Source organism: Tripterygium wilfordii, chromosome 23, assembly GCF_013401445.1.
Source record: "Tripterygium wilfordii isolate XIE 37 chromosome 23, ASM1340144v1, whole genome shotgun sequence".
In the NCBI taxonomy this organism is placed as follows: domain Eukaryota; kingdom Viridiplantae; phylum Streptophyta; class Magnoliopsida; order Celastrales; family Celastraceae; genus Tripterygium; species Tripterygium wilfordii.
In genome coordinates, this window is record NC_052254.1 from 2136673 (window position 1) to 2156520 (window position 19848).

The 19848-nt window shown below is 37.2% G+C and overlaps 3 protein-coding genes and 1 pseudogene across 4 annotated transcripts; 2 read left to right on the top strand and 2 right to left on the bottom strand.

The window, feature by feature from the left end:
- Positions 1-345: 345 nt before the first annotated feature.
- Positions 346-3708, top strand: LOC119992439 (uncharacterized membrane protein At4g09580-like). The gene is made up of 4 exons (XM_038839117.1): positions 346-867; positions 1823-2093; positions 2208-2378; positions 3179-3708. The coding sequence occupies exons 1-4, from the start codon at positions 602-604 to the stop codon at positions 3308-3310; spliced, it is 840 nt and encodes a 279-aa protein (XP_038695045.1). The 5' UTR covers positions 346-601; the 3' UTR covers positions 3311-3708.
- A 305-nt stretch (positions 3709-4013) lies between these two features.
- LOC119992935 (50S ribosomal protein L21, chloroplastic) lies at positions 4014-7185 on the bottom strand. Its single transcript, XM_038839779.1, has 5 exons — positions 6830-7185; positions 6470-6550; positions 4725-4826; positions 4563-4637; positions 4014-4304 (listed from the first exon to the last, which is right to left on the bottom strand). The coding sequence occupies exons 1-5, from the start codon at positions 7142-7144 to the stop codon at positions 4227-4229; spliced, it is 651 nt and encodes a 216-aa protein (XP_038695707.1). The 5' UTR covers positions 7145-7185; the 3' UTR covers positions 4014-4226.
- A 1136-nt stretch (positions 7186-8321) lies between these two features.
- LOC119993316 (calcium-dependent protein kinase 11) lies at positions 8322-15311 on the bottom strand. Of its 2 annotated transcripts, XM_038840387.1 has the most exons (7): positions 14623-15311; positions 12856-12999; positions 12575-12727; positions 12334-12449; positions 12067-12234; positions 11736-11960; positions 8322-8862 (listed from the first exon to the last, which is right to left on the bottom strand). In XM_038840387.1, the coding sequence occupies exons 1-7, from the start codon at positions 15170-15172 to the stop codon at positions 8734-8736; spliced, it is 1485 nt and encodes a 494-aa protein (XP_038696315.1). In that variant the 5' UTR covers positions 15173-15311; the 3' UTR covers positions 8322-8733. The 2 variants fall into 2 exon arrangements, with proteins under 2 accessions (XP_038696315.1, XP_038696316.1); XM_038840388.1 differs by lacking the exon at positions 12856-12999 and having other exon boundaries at positions 8717-8862.
- Positions 15312-15503: 192 nt separating this feature from the next.
- LOC119993486 lies at positions 15504-18686 on the top strand (annotated as a pseudogene).
- The last annotated feature ends 1162 nt before the right edge of the window (positions 18687-19848 follow it).

Sequence of the window (19848 nt, forward strand, 5' to 3'; positions counted from 1 at the left end):
AGAGCTATAACTGTTTTATTTTACAAAATTGGAAATTTCATCATGTGCAAAATTAATTATGTTAAGATGTCCTTACCAACCTTTTGAGTTATTTTTTCCTCAAAACCTTTTGCACAATAAAAAAGCCAAAGAACCATGTTTGTTATTTATTTTTCATAGTAGTGTTCTCACAAATTTTTTAAAAATCTATTTGTTTTTCAAATATTTATTTTTTATTATATTTTTAGTACAAAGCTCTAATTAATTTCATAATTATTAGGTAATTTATTGAATAATGACGTCATCTTTTAGAATTATTTAAGTCAAACTATATATATTGTAGAATATACTTTACCCCTCGGCGCTCTTTCTTTTCACAATTTCCACTTCTCCCCCAATCACCCTCACAAATCACAATTCAATCCCCACGACTTCACGCTCGCAGTCGGTGATCCACTTTCAATTCGGAATTTGTACTCATACAGACATCGTAATCGTTCGATTAGGGTGATTGTAAATTTGTAATGGCTTCAATCGTACACGACGAGCACTGAATTCGCCTACGCGACTACACACTCACGTTCCTCGCGCTTCATCCGATTTTTTTAGTCTCCATTCTTCCATGGCGGCGCCGAGGAGCCTGATCGGCGACCAGTTGGGCAGGCTGGAGGCAATGAAGGACGAGGAGAATGCCGCGGAGGACGATTCCCCCACCGCCAAGCGCCTCAAATCTGAGCGGTTCCCTCTCACGCGATGGGAACTCGTCGTGTTTGTTTGTGTCTTTCTTGTCTTCTCGGCGGGGCTCCTCTGCGTCTATTTCACAATGCCCGCTGCTGAGTTCGGCAAGGTCAAGCTGCCGCGCAGTATTTCTGATCTCCGTATGCTAAAGTATGGCTTTTTGTTCTGCTTTTGTTTGTAATTTTTTTGTTTCGATTAAGTGGTTTTGTTGCTGCTAAGTGGAGTATAGGGAACGGGAATTGAGTGAAATTAGAGATTTGTGTTCCTAACTGAAGTTAACAACAATGTCCACGCTTCGGTACAATTTTGGGAGTTAAGTTGGGTATCCTGAGATGCATATTTTATTGTTGAGCCAGTCAGGGCAGAAGCTTGATTGAATGTTCCTTAAAAGAACTACAGAGAGTTGGACGGTTGTTTGGTACGAGAGGTTGTATTTGATCACATGATGAGCATATTTGATGAGAGGATTCGAGTTCTTAGAATATTCAGATGCCATGCAGTTTGAGGGTAAAGGCTTTCTCGAGAAACAATTGTTTTTCACGGTGGAACTCTAGTGTGATCCTTATAATTTTGTTCTTATGGGTTTTGTTCATGCTGCTGGTTTGGGCAAATTGCTATTTTCTGTTCAATAGGCTCATCCTGTGTAGTAACTCTTTATTTATTTATTTTTTGTGTATTTTTTCTCCTAATTTTGTGTTATCCATAGGACCATAACCTATAACAATCATTGTTTTTAATGCACTGTCAAACTTTATAAAATATTGCATCAAAACATATATAGACAGTGAAGCTTCTGAGATACAGTTAAATGAGGAAGTACTTCTTTTATGTCTAAATGCGTGTCTTGCATTATATTTTAACATATTTGACTGTATAGGTCAAGGGTATTGTGGTAAAGTAGAGGGTGGCTTCAAATTCTTAATTGTCATTGATCTATGTAGCTTTCTGAGTCAAAATCTACGTATGAATCACTGCAAATTCTTTTATTTGCTTCACATCGGCTTGCTGGTTGTTTTCTACTATCATTTTGTATAGCTTTTATTTTTTCAGTGTCTTAGCTGCAGCTTAATTACATAGATTGTCTTGGCATTCACATTTGACTCAGGGACCATCTGGCAGCATATGCAAAGGATTATCCAGCGCAATTCATTTTGGGTTACTGCTCAACTTATATATTCATGCAGACATTTATGATTCCTGGAACAATTTTCATGTCACTGCTTGCTGGAGCACTTTTTGGCGTTGTTCGAGGCCTTGTCCTAGTTGTCTTAAATGCAACAGCAGGAGCATCATCCTGCTTTTTTCTTTCTAAGTTGATTGGCAGACCATTAGTTTGTAGGTTATGGCCTGAAAAGTTGAGATTTTTTCAGGCGGAGGTAATTCTTTTGTCATTGTTTCTGTAGATGAGATTCTACTTTGATGTCCATTTATTTCTTTTGAATACAAGCAGTTATGGGGGACTGTGTTGATGTGAACTTTTCTGGATTCAGATAGGGAAGCGTCGGGAAAAGCTGCTGAATTACATGCTTTTTCTGAGGATAACTCCATCGTTGCCAAACCTTTTCATTAATTTGGCATCTCCCATTGTTGACATACCATTCCACATTTTCTTTCTGGCAACTTTGCTTGGTATTATTCCAGCTTCCTATATCACTGTCAGAGTAAGTACCTCTTCTGCATATACATAGTTGTAATTCTTGGTTGGCTTGCTAATGTTAATTTGAGATATGCATGTGTATGACGCAATACATTTGACAGTGGATGTCCAATGTGATATTTATGAATTTTTTTCTCAATCTTTTAAGTTGTCGATTATCATTCTGTGGTTGTGTTATTAAAACATTTGGTTATAGTCATCTAGGTATAGATAAGTTGATAAATCTATGAAGGGCTTTCTCAATCTCCTAGATTTGGCAGAAGTGGTTATGTTTTTCAAACATTTGGGGGGAGCCGTGAGTACTTTCATTTACTCCTTGGTTTAAATAATTCTCTCTTGACTCTGATACAAGGTGTTTTCTTTTGGTTTGGAATGTCTAATGTTGGAGCGTTTGCAAGAACTTGTTGGTTCTTTTCTTCTAATTTCTGGTTGCCAAATGAGTTATTTACAAATGTGAGCTTAACTGAATGGTGGTGATTCTGTTAGTCGTCCATTTATAGTTCTCTGAATTTTGCGTATAAACTGTACTGTGCCCACTACATGAAAATTATCCTCGGTAGTATAGCTAGTGTCTGATATCGGTTCTGCTAATTAGTATTTATTGTCTGAATTATGCTTAATTGGGTTACTTTTGCCAATTATGACAACATATGAGAATGACTGTTTTGCTCCGTTTATGGGTTATCAGCTTGTTACAACTGTGACAAATGCCACATGGCAGGTGTTATTTTCTTCTCATTTATTGAATAGTGACTTCTTAGACCTTTCGATATAATTCTCTCTTAACCGTGCTGTTGTCTTCAGGCTGGCCTGGCTCTTGGTGATCTCAAGTCAGTCAAGGATCTGTATGATTTTAAGACTTTATCCGTGCTTTTCCTTATCGGATCAGTCATTATGGTTCCTACCCTTCTTAAGAGGAAGAGAATATATGAATGAAAGTTATGCTGTTCAAGTCTCTCCTGTCCTACCTAAATCTGATTAAAAGTAGTAAAGTTATCGACTTTTGAGAATATTGGCTTGAGTGGAACTGCAGGTCCTGGATGTCATTGTTCTTCCTACCTGAGAGCTTTACTGGGTAAGTCAGTCTACACGTTTCGATGTAACACTGGTTGATTACTCTCCCCACCAATGACACAATAGAGGTTATAGAAGCTTCTTTTACGTTTTCCTCAGTATCTCCTGTATATCATAATTCAATCATCTCCAGTATGGACCTTTCTAGACTACTGGGGGCACCAAAGTTCATTGATAACGACTGTTTTTTCACTGACATTGTTATATGAATGTTTTAATGGTATTATTTAGTGCAATACTATAAATTTACCGTATGTGTAGTCGGAGATAATAGTATTATTTTAATGATTATACGGTATTTGGTCCAATTTTAGGAAATCAGGGTTGATTCATCGGCAGCCGGTGCAAATACACTAACCCTAACCCTAACCCTAACCTGTGATTTATACCATTTCAATCCAAAGTCAGATCACTACTGATTCAGAAATACTTATCAACATAACAATGTCCTGATGTTAGATTATCTCGTGCCGGATGGTTGAGCCAATGCATGCAGGCTTGATGCTCCGATTCTTCCCAAAGAAGATCAAACTTCACATGAGAAAAAATGATGTGATTCCTAATATCATCAGAGTGCCAATAAAACAAAAATGATGTGGTTGTGCATGAAATATGGTTATATGGAGCCCTTGGGCTGCTTGGGGTTTTGAAAAACAAACAGAAGGATAGCAACAATATTCTGTAACATTATACTTCATTTTGACAAACGACTTTCAAAGCATTACGAGATTACAGTAAATTTGGATGTGATTGCCTGGTACATACCCCCAGCATATACCTAGGGTTCATCGTCAAGCGTAGTTGCCGGATAGTCTTGATAGCCTGTGATGGCTGTTATCCTAATCCGCGAGTTTGGCTGCATAATAGAATCAAAACAACAAAACATCAAGCAAAAGACAAAGCAATACAAAAGAAAGTCTATGTTCATAGCATTTATTTTCTCCAGTGTATAAAAGTTCGTAACGGTGTATCAAACTAATTTCTGATTTCTCTTATGGTCGCTGATCCCAAACTATTTGGAGCAAAGGCTTTCATAATGATAATGACGATGCAACGAGTTACTTCACCATGGTAACTGATTCACTGACTGGCATAAATGAGAAACTTGAAATACCTGTCGATGGCCAATATTTCTCCGATAGTTTTTCTTCTTCTTATACTTGAAAACAATTACTTTAGGATCCAATCCCTGCATAAGGGGAAAAAAAATTTGAGACCATTTGAGGAAAAAAGATCAAAACGAAAGGAATAACTATATTCAGATGTACTGGCTGACCTGCTCTTCAACAACAGCTTCCACGACGGCATTAGTCACCACTGGTTTCCCAATGTAGGTAATATCTTTTTTCCCCACCAGTAACACCCTGTTGAGAGTAATCTGCACAAAGTATCAACATACCAACATCTTAACGGAGTTGAGGAACAATAACTGTGAGGAAACAGATACAAACACAAAATCATACTTATAATGGGAAATTTAGGTTCTCTTGGCATTATAGCAAGCGGGGACAGCCAAAAACATCCCCAGACCACTAGAAAGAGTCAATCATAGTGTTGTGAGCATTACACTACTAGATCTAACAATTTCTCTCAGGGAGAAAGTAACTGGCCATTTAAGGTTTTTGATATTCCAAGTAAGTTGAAATGTTGTGATCAAGAGATGCAAATTAACTCAATAACAATGCCAGATATAGGTTCCCTTGCTACGATTTAACTCTGATCACAAATAATCATGAAACTCCCAGCTAAATTAATTTGGACCACACATTAAAAGAACCCTCCTCAGAGAATCCACAACATAAAACATAGACGGATCACAAACCTGCAATAAGCTTAAGTGCATGCCTCATTAACAAGGCTGCGGGTAGGTCTGACACCAGGGAGTCAGGGACAGCCACAAAATGCTTATGTGACTTCATACGTGGTCTGCTTCACCATTTTCCCATCAGTTCAAATACTGGGATACTAAAACACTTTCCCTTATGTGACAAGATAAGGAATCCTCATCAAAAGTATTTCTTGAAATATGGTCTTCCAGCCCTAGTAACGATATTCTTGAGGCCTTTAATCTAGCCTCTTGCTAAGCTGTTTGGTTGCACCTCCTTGGCAATTTAATAAAATTCATTTCTTATTCCCATTAAAAAAAAGAATTACAGTTGTGCTACACTATTTAAAAAACAAAAAAGGTCAAACAACTACTTTGGGAAAGACCCCCCAATGTGGAGGCCAATATCCTATCCTATCCTATGAACCATAATTTATATGCATTTTACACCAAGGTATATGTGGAAGCTGATGCTGATGCTGATGCTGATGCTGAAAATTCTCACAAGAATCAGTTCAGAGTTTCTCAAGAACAATATATGTGGAAGCACTGCCCAAAAATTTAATGGAGAAGGGTGATTAAGAAGAAGACAAGGGAGTGGTGTCTCTTTTTCAACAGGGTGGGTATTATTCCTAATTTCCTATCTTTTTAGAGTCATGAACTTTGATATTTCTCCTCTTTCTTTCCTTTGAAGGACTTAATCTGGAGTCCGATATTATTCTTCTGAAACCAGGTGAAACAAAACAACGATTTTTTGGGGGTTAAACTTTTGTCACAAAAGATGGTACTATCAAAATCCTGGCAGTGGATATTAATAGTTTAAATGTAAGCAAGAACTTCCAGGAGTTTTGTTTTGAGCTTTTCCGTTCCCTAAGTTCGTGCTAAGCAGATCAATTTTGGCACCAAAAGCATTCACCAAGCTAGCAGCTTTCTGAAAAATACTTTCCCTTTTCAATCCGAAGTGCCATGCTCCACTTTTGGTTTTAAATTCTGTTAATATGGCATCAATGTGGAGCATATCATGGATGACTAAACCACTGGTCAAGAGCAAAAGAAGTCGATTACACTTACTGAACTTTATCTAATGGCGCATTCATAGCAATAAGGTGATGAACTCTAATAATATGCAACTATTATGTCAATAATATCATAAAATATACAAGAAAGAAGGGGAAAAAGAAGCAGAGAAAACACACCTTATCATTGACATTTGCACCTTTTAGCCTCTGAACATAGAGAAATCTTCCTGGGAAAACAATATACTGGCGACCCCCAATCTGAACAAACCAAAACACAAGCCCAGATTATAACATATTCCAACACTATAACATAAATACAGATACCATCAGAAAATTCCCCTCACCCAAAGAAAAACCCACAATCAATTAACTGGGTAATCGCATATTGTTCTGAACTCACACTGAACAATCCAAGTATTCAAACCAAAAATAATACTTGAGTGAAAACAAAACTACATGAAAAGCAAAACGCAATCACAAAATAAACCAAATGGCCCATCTGTGATGCGAAGAGAAAATTTATCATCCACCACTCACCATGACCACGGCAAAAATCTCCTCTCTTTTGGGCTTTTCCTCGGCAGTTTCAACAATCTGAGTAGGTTCCGGCTCGGCTCCGACTTCCGCTTTCGCTTCGGCTTCCAAAACTGGCGCGTCGGATGAGGAGAATTTGGGAATGAGCGGGAGTGCAGATCTTGTGGACAGAAGATGATGGGTTTTGGAAAGAAAACTGGATTGGGTATTGCTGAGAGAGATGCATTGTGGTTGGTTACGATGATGGGAGATGTTGCAATGAGTTTGAAACGAAGAACAGAGAGCGAGCGTCGCAGTTGAAGTTGCAGAGGAGGCCATCTTTGCTTTCGAGTGTGGAAAGCTAACCTGCTCTGTCTCTTTTAAGCAGAAATGGCTTATCCTATCTGTTACTACCCCAATGACCAAGTTGCCCCTACTAAAATGCCAAATAATAATAAAAATAAACAATAACACAAAATTAGTAGAAAAAAATATGCTACGTAACCAAAAAATTCACCCCAGGACCATAGTTGTTAAAATCGTGATCTAGATAGTAAGATCGGTCCGAGAGTTGCTTCAATTTTTTTTTTTAACAATTCAGCAAGCTCTTTCGATACTCCACTAAGTCTAGATTCAGGCCGAGTTAGGCACTCACAAACCAACTACTTGACAAGTTAATTGAACTGAGACCTAGTGATCTCCAAGCTTTAACAATTAATCAAGAGTTGTTTGTGCTTTTTTATAATCGATAATGATTCAATATAGGCGTGCCCCTTTGGACAACCCACTAAACCCAAACATGGGTCAGGCTAGACAAGCGCAAACCCGCTTGACAAGTTAGTTGGGCCGAGAAGTAGCACAAACCAGTCGTCTAATAGATTAATTGACCTGAGGTCCAGCGATGACCTAACTTTAACAGTTAGGTGCAGGAGGGAGTTCAAATTCCACATGAAAATCAGATTGGTAATGTGACTATACGGAGCATGTGCTGAGTTACTTGAGGTCCAAACACATGAATTCCTTTCCCAATGCACACTTCACAGAGTAGGAGACAACCTTCCAGAGCTTGTAACTTCTGCAAGAAATCCATGTATAGTTGAGGCTTTCTCCTTCCTTGATTGCACTAAGATATCCATCCTCATCAATTGTGTACATACAATATACAATATAAAAAAGTTTGGCAAAACCTGATAAAATGATCAAAACTATCAACTGCTTTTCCCACTACATAAAGAGTTCAGAAATGGTGCCGTCACAGTCTGCTTTTGCATGATAAGTTAAAAATGAAACCTCACCACTTCATCAAAGATCAGACAAAAACTTTCACAAATATAAGAAAACCAAACATACAAGTGAATACAGGTTCAACAATATATAAAACCGCTCTGCTCATGGAAGGTATTTCATGGCAATGGAACACTGGGTAAAACACTCATCCTCCAGCCTAGTCTTGTGAAAAGTCACTTATTCTACTTGATATGCATATTCACAGGCAAACATCAACAAACACTACAAGTATAAGAAGAAATATATAATCTCCTGTCTTTGATTGCTGAAATGTGATAAAGGAAGTTGTTTACAGACCAATATAGTTCATTGCTGCCATGGCTTCATCGTTGGTTACAAACATTAATAATTCACAACGTTAGCATCTACAACTAAGGTAGTAATTCTAATAAAGCTGCTGCATCTGGCAAGGTTATTGATGCTACAGTTGAACCATGGCGGATTGTCTGTGTTTACAGTTCTGAACTTAAATAGCAAATAACTTAGAAAAAGGAAACATAGATCAAACCCGACAAACCAGCACATATCCTTCGTATGGGAATGAGAATCATGAAGCTTTAAGAATCAAGACTTCTGAATCTTCTCTCTTAAGGATTGCATGTTCCCAAGTATACAAAAGATAACTTCAAATTACTGGTATCTCACGATGAATCTCTGATGCCAAAGGCATCTGCGAGATTAAAGTTGTTTCGCATGGTTCTGCTTCTCCCAACTCCTCCATCAACCTTCCTCATCATTGCAGTGAACTCCGCGTAATCAATTCGCCCATCCTGCAAAACGATATCATCACCAATTAATAGCATCTATAATTCTCAATCCATAACAGTTGAATCGATGGAAAACGAAATGACATGGAGAGTGACTTCAAGTCAAAGAACTATTAATCTGTTATCCTGAACAAATGTGGAGGAGAGACTACAATAGAGAAACAAGATAAGCTAATATTACAAGATCAAAGAAATATCAGTCATCATTAAGGCCTTTTGGCTTGTCATAAACTAACTGCTGCAATGCCAAGCATTATTAAAAATCTATGAAGGTTCTCTCCGTTTGTGCGTGAGAGAGAGAGAGACGGGGAGTGGAAGGGAGGGAGGGGCTAGCTACACTGGGATCAGCAATACAAACCAGAATTTTCCTAGGTAAAATCTAAAACCCCTCCATTTCTCCCTGAGTCATGAGTCTGCACGTATGTTGTTTCTTTATATTTAGTAAGCTCAAAGTCTCTTTTCTCTAGACCTGAGCCACTGACCGGAACGGCAAGGACATTTTACCAATACCCTGGCAACAATCCCCCTCTTCCCTGTCCCCTGCATTGTAAAAGGCCCTACCTATAAAACAAAGGAAAAAAAAATGTTCCCTGGGGTTTTGAGCAAATTTTTATGACATTTCGGAGCCTGATTGCTCCAGTCTTAATTTTTATTTTAGTATTTTGAGTTATTTTCAGGAGCACCATAATCTGAGTCTGGACAACTCAAAATCTTCATGGCAAAATTCTATACCAGTGTTTGATAGTCAAATTTGAGGGGTGCTGTGATGTAATCTTTCCCCTCTTGAAGCTTCTAATCTGTCTTGAAAAAATCAAACAAATGGAACAGAAAAGTCATTTGGCTTCTCAGCTTTTGGTTTCCTAATTCAATTGATTGGTTCAGTCACACAAAAGGTAAACCAAAGTCGGTTCAATTCTGCACACCCCCAAAACCAAACTGAATAAACTAACACACACTCCCATTCAGCAGTGAATGTCAGTACAAGTGGATAATTTTATTGGTGTTAAGATTATTTACGTTGTCATTCAATCCAATAAGTTAACTTGTTGGGTTGGGACATTAACATTTCACATCATTTATGCATATTCTAACACTCTCCCTCACATGTGAGTTGGACAATCCAACTATTCAACAAGTGCACAACAAATGAGTCCCAACTCCCAACACAGGGCTACTCTCACTCAAGGCTCTCACTTGGAGCACCAATAAACACACAAAGACCTGCTTCACATCATTTATATATGTTGTAACAATTGGCAAACAACAGTCATCGTGGGTGGCCATAGGCTGGCAGCAATTTTCATGACAGTAGTTGTAGTGATGAACAGTAGGTAGAGATAGAATGCTTGAATATACTGGGGATAGTTTCTTACAAATTTAGTTATTTTTACAAATTTGAAGATTACGTTAATATATCACATAAAATGCCAAAAGCAAAGAAAGTAGTCAACTTGAAAAATGTTCATGTCCTCTTCTCAAAAAAAAAAAAGAAAAGAAAAGAAAAATGTTCATGTTCGGTAATATAGACAGCATCAGTCAGTAAGGGTTTTTACTAGGGGCATAGAGAACAAAAATCCAAAGAAATTGACATCTTTCGAGACATCAGGAAAGTGTCTAGGTCGAACCATTGGCCTAGTGGTAAGGTTGATATCTTTTGAGATAGCAAGAAAGTGTCTAGGTTGAACCGTTGGCCTAGTGGTAAGGTTGCTTCATACAACCTAGAGGCTAGAGGTTGTTCAAGTCCTCAAAACAGCTTCGCTACATTGTGGGTGTAACACTATGAGTGTATGACTGCATAACTCTTTCCTTCCCCTACACTGCCGCTAAAAAAAAAAAAGAATTGAAGTGATAAAAAAAGGACATGGAATCATAGGATTAGGTGAGAGTGTAGCATTTTACAAGAAGGAACGGTGAAGGAGAAATTTAGTGTGATGAATTCTTATTAAGTTCTCATATAGTCATATGGATGCATGAAGCATACCCCAACAGCAATGGGATAAGGGATTTAATGATGATGATAAATGCTAAAGTGCACAAATTTGCTTCAGTTCGAGTCTTCTGTTTCTTTTGTTGCTAATGATTCAAGAAATTACTTGAGGAATGGCATTTGCTGTGTTATTTCTTCCCGCTAGATAAGCAAAATAAATCCAAGCTTTGATCTCATGTTCAAACACACCGGCTACCACCCAAGCGAACTTACAATTAACAAAATTTCTTCCCCATGTGAGGCTATCCATCTGCAATGACAGGTGATGTGTCTTAACAGGGTCCTTAACATAACTCACAGTCGGTGAAATTCATTTTAAAATCATATCTATGCACTAAGTGCACTAGCCTTAAAAAGCTCTAAAGTGCCCGCCCAAGCCCATAAATACCAACAATTTCAAAGAAATACCAATAAATAACATAAAGGATAAAAGGAGCAATAAATTTGGATGCAATTAAAAGTCTTTTTTTCTAATGTATGATTCATATAGTGACAATAAATTGCCCCTATACAATATGGTGACACCGGACACCTTATTTGAGCGTTTCATCTATAAATGGAAGTGCCAATGCAACAAAGAAACAATACACCAGAGTGAAAGGTCTCCTCTTCTTTATTCCCTTCTCACTTTAACCTCACCTATTTGTGTTTATGTGATGCATGCAACAAAGAAATCAGAAGGCCAATAGCCAAGTCCCTAGAGACCCTTAGAGTCTAATTATTTCATTATTATGCAATCAAGCTAAGAAACTAATTAAATAGGTGAAAGATTACCAACAAGTAATGCGTCTCAAATAAACAAAAATCATAAAAGAAATAAGAATGGTGATAAGGTGGAAAAATAAGGGCAAATAAGAAACCAAAAATCCCATATAATCAGATGACTTACATTGTCTTGATCAATTTCTTTAATCATATCATCCAAATGGCCATCACCCAGACCAAACTCTCTGCAAGCCTGCTGAAGTTCATCGATGGTGATATAGCCACTACTGTCTTTGTCAAAATAAGAGAAGGCTGCAACTAAATTTTCCTCTCTCTCCATCTTATTCAAATGCATAGTAGCAGCAAGAAATTCACCATAGTCTATTGTTCCACTGTTGTCTATATCCGCCTGCATAATTTCCCGATGCAAGAGTTTGTAATAGTATTCCATTTTAATCATGCCACCAAAACAGGAAGAAATTCTTTTATAGCCAGATTTTATGATAATAACTTACAGCATCCATTAGAGCCTTGATTTCAGGTTCCATAAGTTCAGAACCCACTTTTCTCAGGCCTTCTTTGAGTTCCTCAAAATTTATCGTCCCACTATTGTCTGTGTCAATCATTTTAAATAACTCTTTCAAACCACCAATTTCTTCTTCGGAGAGTCTTTCCGCTATGACCTACATACATACACATGAACACACAATTCGCACGAGTCTTCAGTATATTTAATATTTTATCGAGTAATTGATGAAAATATTAAAAGAAAAGGAACATACGCGTAAAGCCATCTTTTTGAGTTTATTCATCGCCGAGAACTGTTTCATGCGTGACAATACTGCAGAATCCAGAGGTTTGTCTGGAGCAACTCTATCATCCACAATCCATGGGTGACCTGAAATATGTCCAATGTGATGATTTACTCTATTATAAAAACCTTAACAAAGGCAAGGTATGGATATATGCTGCTGCAACATGCATGTACAACTGTCCATGATTAATTAGGATTAAACAACTCACATAAGACTTCATGAGCAGAAATTCTTCTCCTTGGGTCCCTCTCAAGCATCTTTGTAATCAAATCCTTTGCACTATCTGAAATACTAGGCCATGGTTCAGATTCAAAATCTAGTTTGCTTCGTAAAATCTGCTTGAAAATTCCAGCTTCAGTTTCTGCAGGTGAAAGGGCAAAGTGAATACACCTTAAATATAATAACACAGGAAAATACAAAAAGTTCACCAGTGCAGACGCAACTCTAAAGCCACCAAGAATAAGCATGCATGCTCAGAAGGATAAATACCTGCCCAAAAAGGGGGAACCCCACTTAGCAAGATGTATAGGATAACACCAGCACTCCATACATCTACTTCAGGTCCATAATGCTTGCACAACACTTCAGGTGCAACATAATACGGGCTTCCAACAACATCAGAAAAATGTTGTCCTGGAAGAGCCAAAAACAATAATGATAAAAACGACCAAAAGAGAATCTAGTAGCCAACAGCCCAACACTTCATTAATCTCACAATGCCCCATATGGCATTCATTAAGATAGACTAAACTTCCTTAATTAATAACCTACAAAAGGGGTTGTTAAACTGCAAAATGGAAGATGCCAGTGCTGCAACGTAGCTCACCAGAAAAATGAAAACATTATAAGAAAATGGAAGAAAACAAAAATAAAATGCAGGAAAAGCTAGGCTTCCTAAAATCATTTCAAGTTATTAGCAAAATATATGTACGGCACTAAGGACAACCATTGCACAAGGCTACTACCTTACAAGGTGTATTTATATAGCTTTTAGGCAATGTTAATAATAATGGGCTCCGAATATGATCCTTCCAGTCAAAAAGCTCTCCAACACAAATGACAAAGGTGGCAAGACAACATGCAAATTGTCAAAATAGAAATACCATATAAGCATAGGGCCAATTATCATGAGAAATAATCAAATCTTGCATCTTTCTGATACACAACATTCATTAGAGCTCTCCACCTCCTAAATTCCCTAGTTACAAAAAGTCCAAAGACATGAGTCCACTAGTTTTCCAAGCACTTTTTTTCATCTCCTGATAGTTGCTAACAGGATTCACTTGCTCACAACACTCTTTTTTCTTGCAGTGGTCACCAACACTGAGAGGTAGGGTTTACAGTTCACGTAGTTAACAATCAGTAGCCATCATAGAGTGGCAGCCTTGATTAGCTAAGATGAAATCTTGTAGCGAGAGAATATTGGTCAATCGAGTTGCGAAATTATATGTTTGTTTCAAAGGAGAATTTTCACCGTCACATGAAAACCAGAACAATGTTGAGTTTTACAAAGACAGCTAAAAGGAACAGAAAGAAGAGATCAAAAAGAAATTTCATTAAGAGGCTATGCTCTTGACCATGCTGCAGGAACAACCAGAAAGAACTAATGGAGCTCTTAACCGTATAGAAACACATATTTTATCTTCTCTCTTTTTTCTAAATGCATCCACCTAACATAGTGAACCAACATTACTACCATAAAACAATTGAGAAAGTAAGCAATACTGAGAAAGCTTGTCCATAGAAAAATGGGCTTGATCATACTCTACACAAGTCCAAAATCAACAACTTAGTAACCCAAACTCCTAATAACAAGAAATGCACTCCACTCACGAAATAAACACCCAAAATAATTAAGGAATAATTATCTGTTAAAAGAACAATCAGAAATATGTAGAAGAGAAACCCCAAATAAAAGACCAGCCTGGAAGGCAGGAAGAATTGTAAAACAATGAGATTTTACCTCTTAAATTCACTACCATAAACAACCAACCAACAAATGGAAATTAATAAACCAGAAAATTGCTAATACCTTTCAAATGACTAAATCAACGTCAAAAGAAATCCAAAATCAGAATCGATACCAACAAACAAAAGATCAACATAAAGCACATTTTCCATAGAAGAAAGGGACATTAAAAAGGATATACACCCATTTTAAATTCGTAGTTTTCATTCACAAAATAAAAGAAACTCCAAAAATGAGGAATCAGAAAACAAAGAGAGACAAAAAAAAGACGAAACCAATCAACCAACCTGGCTTGTAAAAGACAGAGAGCCCAAAATCCGTGGCCTTAAGCTTGGCATCGTCGTCCGGCGTATCAAACAAGAAATTCTCAGGCTTGAGATCTCTATGCATAACCCCAAGAGAGTGACAAGCCTCCACTACCCCAACAATTGTCTTGATCAACTTAGTAGCCTCTCTCTCACTATAATGTCCCTTCGCCACAATCCTATCAAACAACTCTCCCCCCGCGCACAACTCCATTACCAAGTGCACAAACACAGAATCCTCAAATGTTCCCTCGATCCGCACCACGTTAGGGTGCTCAGAGAGATGGTGCATGATCTGGATCTCTCTCCAAACGTCCTCATAGTCCTCCTTGCAGAGAAGCTTCCGCTTTGGAATCGATTTGCAGGCGAATTGGGCATTGGTCGTCTTGTGGGTACAAAGATATGTCGTCCCAAACTGACCTTGGCCTAGCTTCTTACCCAGCAAATAGTGGTCTCTGAGTCTTGGCGTTTGGTAAGGAAGAACTGAGCTTGTTGGTTTTGTGGGTCTCGGATTTCTCTGCTTCTCGCTCATTGCCCCTGAATCTCTATCAAATCCCACGACTCGATCTCTATCTCTGGTTCTAAGAAAGAGAAAATTGTGTTTTTACCCTTTTGTTTTTGTTTCTTCGCTTCCTTTGTATCTTCCTTTACGCCGTTGATTTGTCCTAAGTCAGACGCGCAAAGTCACGTTCAATGTCTCAGACTCAGTTGCTGCTCATTCATTCGTGGCGAGCTACAGGAGCCCATTGGTTTAGAAAATTGATTTGTGCGTCACAGCTGCAAAAGTCTCCTCATCCGGGTCTCCTGCAATAGATATATCCTACAATGGTTTACCAGGAACCGTTGGATCATATCGAATGGCTGAAAATGTACTGTGTTCTCTTTATCTTATTTTTAACTTCCTCACGCTTCTTCGTATTGAGCTTTTCGGCCTCTCATGCGCATTTCATCGAACACATAGCATCGTCCATGTCTGTCTGTCTGATATTCCCTCACTCACGTAGACTACAACACCCACCATGCCTTTGTGTTTCAAGCTAGAGGTAATGTACCATAAAAGAAATCTATTCTCATATGTCTAAATCGTGCTTCGGTTTCTTGAGTTGTGAATTCAATTCTAGTACTTTTAATTATCATTATGTGTTGACAAACAAGATTATTACTTATCAATTTCAGCATTGTTTGTACAACAAGTTGAAGAATATCAACTTACTGTAAGAACCAATGAGTGCCGCACCAAGGATTGGGAGCTGATACTTGACTTGTAAGAACCTAAGAATCCTTGAAAAATGCTTGACTGGTAGTACTTTTCTTGTCTTAAAATTTAAGAAGTTTTTCTTTTCTGAATATTTTGTGTTCTTACTTTGGGTAAACTCCGCTGTATAATATATATACACACACATATATGTTGTTTCCGGATCTAAGAATCAACTTGAAAAAGCGAAAGACATCGAAACCCATACGACATTCATGCAAGCCAGAGAACATACTTGGCAAGCCATTTGAGGACATCAGGCATCACTACACTCTAGCTAGAGAACTAGGCAGAGGTTTATTCGGGATTACTAGTTATTTGTGCACGGATAATACCACTGGTCATTCATACACCTGCAAATCGATACTAAAATGAAATCTTGTTACAGAGACATCAGGAGAGAGATTCAGATTCTAACGCACTTGTGTGGGCACCCATACATTGTGGAATTGAAGGTTGCATTTGAAGATAGATCATCTGTGCACCTTGTAATGGAGTACTGTAGTAGTGGGGAGATAGTTGATAAGATTATTGGTCAGGATTATTAAGAGAGTGCGGATAGGATTATTCGTTCAATTGTAAACGTGGTTCACCACTGCCACCTTATGAGAGCGATGCACCGAGATAGCAAGCCAGAGAAATTTTTGTTCTCTAATAAGGATGAAAATGCCATGTTGAAGGCTACTGATTTTGGACGGGCTATCTTCTTTGAGAAAGGTAAATCTTTAACCTTTTTTTGTCTCAATGATGTATTTGAATTACATAAGGAATTTTTTTCTAAACTTTGCAAAGAATTTACTGAATTCCTCTCATTTTTAATGCCATGTACCCCTCTATATCATCTTAAGTTTTATGAAATAGATTTACAATGATTCTTCTTTTTCATTGACCTTATTTTAAAACTAATGCTAGGAAAGTTATGCAGCAAAAAAGTAGGCGCTGCCTATTATGCAGTTCCTGAGGTACTTGGGGCATAGTTGTGGAAAGGAAATAGATATATGGAGTAATGGAGTTCTTTTGCATATTCTTCTAAGTGGGTTACCTCCATTTTGGGCAGGTAAATAACAACAATTTTTTGAATAGAACTCTTGATGTTTAAATTAAACTTCTATGTTTAGAAATTAGAAGTTTGATTTCCAAATATAACATGCATAATTCCTTTATTTAATGTTCCAAAATATTCTATCTTATTAATTACAGAGAGTGAGGAAGGAATATTTGATGCCATTCTGCAAAAAGACATTGACTTTGAGAGTCAATCATGGCCAGCAATATCTGGCAGTGGTAAAGATCTAATAGGAAAGATGCTAACTCGAGATCCGAAGAAGCAACTTACTTCCAATCAAGTTCTTGGTATAAGAATCTTTGTACCTTCCTTTTTGTTCAGTAAACAATTGCTTTAGATAACTTGGTGAAAAAAAATATTCATAATAGCATGTCTTCTTATAAATTTTTCTTCAGAATTTTTTTTCATAATAATCACGGGAAACATTTTAAGTATCTTAAAATTGAGATGGATCTATTTTGAAATGGCTTTCTTGTAGAAAATCCAAGAACATGCTGTAAGAGTACGACCATGATAGAAAACATAGCTTGGAATAGTTTAGACAACGGTCATTTTCTTTTCATCTACATATTTTCTACTCAGAAGTTATTTAAAATAGATAAAAGTCAGATCTTGTTCAATGGCTATGACTTGGAGATGGTTCTTCTTTCAATCTTCTTTGAAAAACATGAAGAAGAAATCAAAGGTCTCGAGGTAATGTTAACGAATATGGGCATTGACAAGAGTGGTGCCATTACCAATGAGGAACTGAAGACCGGTATGGCTCAAAAACTCTCAGAAGCTGAAGTCCATAAGATATGTTGAACCCCGTGAAAATTTAATTTGTTGGTCATTGACTCTGTCATATATATCATAGCTAACCAACATTCTTTTATGTGTAATATATTCCGATTGATTTTGATGGAAATGGAACGATTGACTACATTGTATTTATCTTTTCTACGATACTTAAATACAGATATAAAAGAGATGAACATCAGTATAAAGCATTTCACCACTTTGATAAGGATCAGAGCGGGTGAGTTCTAAACCCTCTTATACTTTTCTATGGCTATAAAGTTCAAGCTTTTAATTTTTTTTTTTGGCTTTTGATGCTATAATAAACTCAAGCTGAAAAGGTTCGCGCTTCTCTTGATCCTTTCTTTGAAGCCTAGTCTAGCCTTAAATTTTTAAAAATTCTGAACTTGAAATTTAATCCAAGCTAATGAGTCTTGAGGTCTTCTTGTTCAAGCTCTCAATTTTAGTAAAGTTGGATAAGTAAAGATTTTCTTGTCATGACTCATATATACGAGGTGAATTTACCAGGTATATAACAAGAGATGAGTTGGAAGACGCGATGACAGAATACGGGATCAATGATGAAATCAGCGTCAAGAAAATAGTTTCTGATGTTGATAAAGATAAAGTCAGTGTACACCAATAAAGCATTTGAATTTCTTCATAGTGTCAGTTTTTGGTGCTGATGCATTCTGAATGAATAGGATGTGAGAATCAACTATGAGGAGTTTTGCGCAACGATGAGAAGTGAAACAAGAACAGCCTCGAGGAATTATGTTTTAGTTTAGGAAGAGTGAGAACACTCTATTTGGAGAGGCAAGGTATACCATTGCTCACCTTGATTCATTTGATCTCCTTTTGCCATCTTGAAGTAATTGACATGTGATGTGTTCTAGTCTTGTTTCTTCAGTTTTTCCTAAATAAAAGGATCTCTGTTTTGTAGTATGAGACTATGAGTAGTTTTCTTATTTGTTTGTCCAATTAACCTTCTGGTGGTTCATTCCAGAGGTCTCTCCAGGAGATGAAGTTTGGGCCTCCAACGGGGGGTAGATCTATGGTGGATTGGGCATCAATTTGGCAACGGTCGCCAACAACCCTCTAGTCGAGATAGTTGATGCATATACTCTACCACCAAGTTCGAGTTCTCCACCCCGCTTACTTAACAAAACAAAAAAAAAATGACAAGTATCTTTAAATATTGCCAAGTTGCATTGGTTCTTCACATGGTGTTCCCGGCCAAGTACAATAGACTCATATTATCTTACTACAATTTATAAACTCATATCATCTCGTCGTAGAATATTAGAACACAACACATGCCCAAATGGACTCGGGTTACTAAAACATATCCCAACTCACATCCTCTTAAACAAGTACTTCCAACCCCTAGGCCCAATTATGAACAACCCTTCCCAACTTTTCCCAATCCTACTCCACCCATTGCACCCACCAGCCAAGTAGGCAATCCTAATGAATCTTTACCTTATTGTAGTCTTCTTTGCTATATTATTAGTTGTAAGCCCTAATAAAATAAACATAAGTTGTAGTCTAAAGAGAGACCAAAACAAATCATTAAAAATGGTCATATATATATATATATATATATAAACACGTGTAATGATGTCCAAGTGCACGTGCACATGCTATTTTTTTCAAAATTTACAAAAGGGCAAAGGAAGGTAGTGACCTTTATCAAAGGGACCCTCCACCAAATGTTTATTTAGAGATTGAGATTGTTTTGGTTTTTCTAATCACATCTCCCAATTGGTCCAAATACCATCTCTCTTTCTTAAATTTTATTTTTTTAAAAAATAATAATAATAAAGAAAGAAAGAAACAGTTGCACTAGTCGACAAATTCAGTGTAACAAAATAAAAATATCATAATATTTGTGCTATACATATCAAGAGAAGATAAAATAAAAATAAAAATAAAAGAAATTAAGTACATTTTTTTTAAAGGAAAGGTCGAAAGGCTTGATTGCATTAGATAAAAACCAATACAGAATATCTGATCATGTGGTAATTTCAGTGGCGTAACTGAGTTTATGGGGGCCCTGGGCAAACTCTAAAAAGGGGGTCTCTTAATTTTTTTTCCCGTTATTATCATA